The following is a 7,264-nucleotide window of genomic DNA, read 5'->3' on the forward strand; positions in this document are numbered from 1 at the left end:
GAGGACCCAAACTTTGCAGCCATGTCTGTTGAATGAGATGCTAAACCACAGAATTGCCTTAAAACTTTTATGATTCCAAAGGCAAGATAATTATTAGCGGGTAGATTAATTGCAGAGACTTTACTCGTGGTTTGTTGTTCTCCCGTACCTTTCAGCTCAATAATTAAAGCCTTTTCGGTTGCCATACTTGGATAAATGGCCCGTCTACTGACATATGTTTGGAAGCACCTTTCATTGTCTAAATAAAGGTGGAAAATCATACGTTTATCGGCTGTTTGGTTACATTTAACTCAGATTTTGCTTCCCCTTTGATCGTCTTGTGGACATCAAGCCCCGACAGTCAAACCGGGTCCCGCTTTTCCACCGCTGGCTGCTACTGTTGATGTTGCAGGGAGCCAAGCATGTGATGTTTTCTTTTCCTCGTCACAGTCCGAAGGCTGCGTAATCCCCTGAGAGGGGGGGACCCTGTGCAAACACACAACTGTCCCCTCAGAGGGGCCACAGCTCGGCCCCCACACACACACAAAGGTGCCGGACGCCCTGGGAATGTTTGGGGACGTGTCCCTGCCAGCGCCTCAGGGCTAACGGCCTCGCCGGCTTTAGTCAGGTATTTTCAGAGGGACCCCGGGTTTTGATGTCGTGGGAATGCCGCCCCGGACAGGATGTTTTCCTCGTGATATTGTGTCTGCGAGAGGCTGCGCCCACAGCGGCACGCAGGGAGAAAATGTCAGCAGAAATGTGGATTTCTGCTCGCTGCTTGTTGAATAATTCCCTCCTCGTTCTCAATTCTTGACAGACACAGTTTCGCCGCCGGTCCGATGCTGCCGGAGCGAATCCTCTCAGGGGAGGAGAGAATAAGAGCGCCGAGGTGGTGGTGTGGCGCTTTGAAGCCGCTATGATGTCGGCTCACGGCTCGAACTCTGTGGCGAAGCCTTGTCCTCGGGATGAATGAGTGCCGACAAAAGGGTCAAAACGAGCACATTTCATCCCCGAGAGACGCTGGTCGGTGCCGAGATGGCTGATCCTATACTCTGTCAGCGTTTGAAAGAGAGAGATCTGGCAGAAGATCTGAACTGCTTCAGAATAAAATTGTTTTTGGTGCGTGGCGTTGGTGACGATTGAGCCTCGCTGGGAGACGTGCGCCGTTGAAACGAGGGCTGAAAACCTCCAGCGTGGCGACTGTAGGTTCTGTGGCTAGAGCGCAGCGTTAGGGCGGCTGCTTTTGGTCCCCCCCCCCATCAGAGCTGAAAACAGAACTTTTTTGTTGGTCCTAAACTGTAATCGTGTTCCAGTCTGTATAGTCAAATAGAGAAAGCGAGTAAAATCGTACCGGTAGAAGTTTGTACTAGGGCTGAACAATTAATCGCATTTTCAATATAATCGCGATTTTAAAAAACGCAATTTCCAAATCGCAGAGGTCTGCAGTTTTTGGGTATTTAACAATTAGTGAATCAGACGCGTCCTTTAGGTGTTGGTAAAATGTTTAAAGTGGGTTTGCCTCCACATAGAAGAGAAGACAGTTGCAGCAGTGAGATATTCTAATTTTATTACTTGTTTTAGAGTTTTTTTATAATCGTACAAGCATTAAAGTCAATCAGTTTAATAAGATAAGACAAGATAGTCTTTATTGATCTCACATTGGAGAAATTCACTTGTCACATCGGCTCAATAGTCAGTCAATAGTCAGGAGTAGGAAAGGGTGCATCAATTATATACAGTGGATCAAAAAGAAAATGAGAAAAACATAAGAATATAAAAAAAGAATACAAAAGAAGTCGGAGTAGGCATATGATGTCATGTGTACTTCCCGGTTATACACATGTACTGACATATATTCACTTCAATACATAGACTTCTTTGTTGGTTGCACTTTATGTTCAACAAGGATTGATGTCCAAATCAATTAAAAGCTGTTCTATTGAATAATATTCTGATCAATAGAAACATTAAAAGTTCTTTTTTTAAATAGTCCTTGTTTACAAACATCTTTATTTAGAGGCCATTTTTGTTGCTTGTGGTTAATGCGGAGAAAAGTCAAAATTGCAATTTTGGTTGAAATATATCGTAGGCAGAAGGCAATAATTTCTGCTCTGAGTTTAGACGCTGTGGGTCTTTTAGCAACTAATCTGCACGGCGAGGAAACAAAATGATTTGTTGTTTGCATATGTTAAAAAAGACATGATAAATTAAACTTGGGCGCAATATTAAGAAAAAAAATTGCAATTAGATTATTTTCCAAAATCGTTCAGCCCTAGTTTGTACCAACCAAAGGGATTTGCGTAGAATTACGAACTAAACCGAGGGACAATAAGATGCATGCAACTGTGCAAAGTTTCTGCATGTGTGCTGCTGCTGCGGCTCACTCCAAATTTAGGTGTGTGGCCCTTTTTGTGGAGCCGTGTGCATCCTCTGGGGACAGGCCCTCGGCTCCCCTCATTGTAATTGTAAATGTGTGAATGTGTCCCTGTGATCTGAGGCTCCTCTCTCTCTCTCTCTCTCTCTCTCTCTCTGCGGGCGTTTGTTCGCTGGGGTCCGAACGGCGTTTATGACTCAGACGCAACCTGTGAGAAACATCACAGGACTTTGCCTCCCCCTCCTCTCCCTGCCTCTGACACATTGTTCGCTTGGGGGGGCGACGGCAGAAAGACGGATGCGCCTTTTAAAGCGCAGTTTCTCACGAAGGTGTTGCTGCGGGCTCAAAACTGTAAAGCGGGATGTGTTTTTGCTCCGGTAGCCGATTTATAAACACAGTGGCTCACCAAGGAGGCACCTTTGCTTGACCGGGTGGATAAAGATCATGGAGAGCCCTGCTAATTTAATGATGAAATCAATCGAACAAAGGTTAGATATTCGCTGACCTACACAAGTTGAGGATATTGTGATTTTTCTTTAATAAATAAGTAATTAGATGTTCTAAGTTTCAGTGGCTTCTCATCAATTCCCCTTCTCATCAATTCAATTCAATATAATTCAATTCATGAAACATGTCATCTCAAGGCACTTTCCAAAGTCAAATTCAATCATATTATACAGATTGGTCAAAAATGTCCTATCTAAGGGAACCAGTTGATTGCTTCAAAGTCCCGACAAGCAGCATTCACTCCTGAAGAAGCGTAGAGCTACAGGGAGAGTCGTCTGCATTGTCCATGGCTTTGCAGCAATCCCTCATACTGAGCAAGCATGAAGCGACAGTGGAAAGAAAAACTCCCCATTAACGGGAAGGAAAAACCTCCAGCAGAACCAGAACCAGGCTCAGTGTGAACGGTCATCTGCCTCGACCGACTGGGGGTTAGAGAAGACAGAGCAGAGACACAAAAAGACAGACAAAGAAGCACAGAAGCACACATTGATCCAGGAATCTGTTCTACATTAGATGGTCAGACCGAGGGAATTTTTCACGCAGACCCTTATCGCCCCGTTTGCAATGTCATTTAATAGTAAAAACCGTTTATTACTGCGCCCTGCATTGGGAGATGCACTGATCGGGCTTTTATCTGTTCGGATTTCGACTCTGGGATTTTCTATTGAATTTCAAGATTTGTCACATGCGTAGTGATACAACAAAACCCAGCCGTATTTGTTCTGATCCCCTCTTTTATATAAGCGGTGCAAAAAAAAAATATTGAATTGTAATTTACAAATTTACAAAGACTAAGGACTTTAAAACATCCATCCATCTATTATCTTCTGCTTATCCGAGATCGGGTCGCAGGAGCCCAGAAATCTTGCACTCTAGCTCATTCTAAGGGACTCCAAGGGGTTCCCAGGACAGACTGATTCATGTAGAATCAGTGAGTTCTGGGTCTTCCCTGAGGTCTCCTTCCAGTGGGACAGGGAAGGGAGGCGCCCAGGGTGTCCTGATCAGATGTCCAGACACTACAAATGTTCTATACCTTCAAATAGATAAGAAACCTTAACAAGGAGGTACTAACTCTTTGAGAAACCAGCATGTTTTTTGTTTGGTTCACTGGGAGCACTGGAATTGGACCTGCAGAACCAGGATCTCAACCTGAGCCTGGACCAGCCTTTCCCACCCCAGCAGTTTCAGTCTGGATCCTCAGCATCTCATCCATCTGGCATGCAGACATTGTTTTAATTCACTACATTTCAATCTAAAAGCTTTGAAAGAAAAGAAAAACAAAAGGGTTCTGCGGGGTATTTGATAGAGGTAGTTTTGAATCAGAACAGTCCAATGTTACAAAATTATTCCCATTCATAGCATACATCCCTAGGTTCTTTCCCCAATTTCTGTTCAAGTTGGTTAAATAATAAAACACCATTTCACAACAAAACGTCATCTCAAGACACTTTACAAGACCTTATCATCATCACACCCATTTATACAGACAGTCATGTGTTTGGACGGGCAGAGGAAGCCAGAGTGTCAGGAGAGAACCCACACATGCACAGGGAGAACATGTAAACTCCATGCAGAAAGACCCCAGGGTAGGATTTGAACCCAGGACCGCCTTGCTGTAAGCAAAGTGCTACCGTCTGTGCCGCTGTCCATCGCTAGACCCAATTCAGTTCTTGTCAATGCAGTTGATTCCAGTTCCTTACCTGCCCGACTGAATTCAGTTATTAAACAACACTGAAATTCAGTTGATCACAAAATGCAAATTAGTGAAAAACATGTTTATCTAAAGAAGAAGAACAGTCTGATTCTCTGGTGACCTGTCCGTGGTGGGCCCCTCGCCTGCGACCCGGCAAGATTAAATGGGAACCCTGTAGACAATGGATGACTTAGCAGCAGTGACAACATGTTGGCCTCTAAACACAAAGCAAAGTGCATCAAAGAAAGTTTTTTTTTGCTTAGATCCTATCTATCTATCTATCTATCTATCTATCTATCTATCTATCTATCTATCTATCTATCTATCTATCTATCTATCTATCTATCTATCTATCTATCTATCTATCTATCTATCTATCTATTCCAGAGTAGGAAAAACTGAATCGGGTTTTGAAGTATTTCACTTGTTGATTTCTCTTCAGAGCCCATCAAGGGATCGTTTGCCAATTTTGATCAGTAGCCAATTGATTTGTGCATCACTAACGAGAGCCCTGTGAATACTCGCTCCCTGCCTTCCTGGCTCTTTAGAAACTTTCTCTGGATGAGGGACACAGGTTGGGGAATGAGTATGGGCTGTGTGTTGCTCGCTTTGTAAATACGATTAATTTACATTTATTCTTGCCATCAAACCAGAAGCCGTTACCAGAGAGCCTTATTTGCCTACTTTTGAGTGCACCAACCCTGTTGTCCCTTAGGATTATCACACTTTAACATTGTTGATTCCCAGATTGAATAATTCAGAGGTTTATTTTAAACTGAGCCATGATCAGTAGTTATAAGGCCTTTGTCTAACCAGTTGGAGAGTCAAAAAGGGAAGGAAAAGTAAAAAATCTTCTATAAATGAGTATATTTGTCCTTGATTTGAGTTGGTGAATAAGATTATCTGCCAGTGGAATAAGATTTCTGCACTTAAAATAGGAACAACTCATCCCCATCATCTTATTTGAAGTGCAATAAATCTAATTATCTTACTTTAGGGGTCAAAACACTAATTCTATTGGCAGATAATCGTATTTACCTGCTCAAATCAAGGCCAAAACACTTATTTCAAGAAAGTTTTACGTATTTTGTGTTCCGTTTTTGCAGTGGAGAGTCAAATAGGAAAATAAGAAAGCACTAAAAACAAAACTTAACCCATCCCGGTTTTAAACTCAGATCCTTTACCTAATCCTTGCTGTTGACCATTAATTATTCGTTCCTGCTGTGTCCAGATGCCGAGATGGATACGTAGGGAGCAGGTGCCAGTTTCACGACCCGTGCAACAACACGCCATGCATGAACGGAGGCACTTGTCGCGCAGTCTCCAAGGGCAACACGGTGGACTTCAACTGCACCTGCAGAGTGGGCTACACCGACCGCCGCTGCATGACGGCCGTCAACATCGCCTGCCTCAGCTCGCCGTGTCGCAACGGAGGCACCTGTGAGCCGGATGGTCTACAAAGGTACAGGTGCCGCTGCCCACCTGGATGGACAGGTAAGAGACGTGAGCTCTGTCGTGGTTTTGAAGTTGTCAGACGCTGAGTCTGCACAGCTAAGACTGCACAATTCCCCGCGCCCGCAGGTAAAGACTGTGCAACAGCCGACCCGTGCGCTTCCAATCCGTGTGCCAACGGCGGGCGTTGCACCTCCGTGGAGTCCACCTTCATCTGCACATGCACGCCGTTCTTCTTCGGACAGACGTGCAAACAGGACGTCAACGAGTGCGACGCCAACCCACCGCGCTGCAAAAACGGCGGGACGTGCATCAACGAGGTCGGCAGCTACCGATGCCAGTGTCCTCCGGAGTACACGGGGAAGCACTGCGAGAGCCGGTACCTACCCTGCAACCCGTCGCCCTGCCTGAACGGAGGCACCTGCATCCAGACAGGAGAAACCAGCTACGAATGTTCCTGTGTGCCAGGTAGGGTCATCAAAATAAATAAATATATAGATATATATGCTCCCTTTAAAAAACACATGTGACGCTCCTTAGCTTTTTTTAATAAAGGCCAGGCAGTCAGGAAAGAAAACCAACATGCTCAATAGTGCTACGTGCTAAGCTAACAGTACGAAATGGATGTTTGACGTAAAAAGGTTAGTAAGCTCCTGTCTCTCCAACCTGCCGAACAACAAGCTAACGCTAGCTGCTACACTGCAAAAAGGGAACTAAAAGTAAGTGAATTTAAGTGAAACATAGGAACAATTCATCTCTAAAATAAGATAATTAGATTCCCTGCACTTGAAATAAGACGATGGAGATGAATTGTTCCTATATTAAGTGCAAAAATCTTATTCCACTGGCAAATAGTCTTATTAACCTGCTCAAATCAAGGAAAAATACAATGATTTCAAGAAAATTTCACTTACTTTTAGTTCCCTTTTTGCAGTGTAGCAGCTCGAGAAACAGCCCAGCATATATATTTAAGCCCTTTCATATCTCTAAGAGCAACCTTGATACACTTATTGGGCCATTTGCATTTTTCTGCTTTTTTTTTTAATTATTTGTTTCAATCATGCATAGAATTATCCCCGTACTCTTTTGCAATAATCTTTGTTTGTTGTTTTTTTTTTTATCATTTTTTCAAAGTGTCCTGTCTGGCAATGTGGCAATATGAATTGTTGTCTTAATGCCAAAAAGAGCCGAACAGATTTTACTTTCACAAGTGGAGCAGTACGGCTTTCGCCATAGTGCTCCCCTTGATTTAAACATGT

General features: G+C 43.7%; 1 protein-coding gene across 1 annotated transcript in view; it reads left to right on the plus strand.

Moving 5' to 3' along the window:
• LOC105937247 (notch receptor 1) overlaps positions 1-7,264 on the plus strand; it is a 64,150-nt gene that overhangs the window by 17,469 nt on the left and 39,417 nt on the right. Inside the window, exons 3-4 of the mRNA XM_036144065.1 lie at positions 5,785-6,047; positions 6,135-6,473. Coding sequence (XP_035999958.1) covers positions 5,785-6,047; positions 6,135-6,473 — 602 coding nt within the window. The remainder of the gene's footprint in view (positions 1-5,784; positions 6,048-6,134; positions 6,474-7,264) is intronic.

Source organism: Fundulus heteroclitus, chromosome 12, assembly GCF_011125445.2.
Source record: "Fundulus heteroclitus isolate FHET01 chromosome 12, MU-UCD_Fhet_4.1, whole genome shotgun sequence".
Classification (NCBI taxonomy): Eukaryota; Metazoa; Chordata; class Actinopteri; order Cyprinodontiformes; family Fundulidae; genus Fundulus; species Fundulus heteroclitus.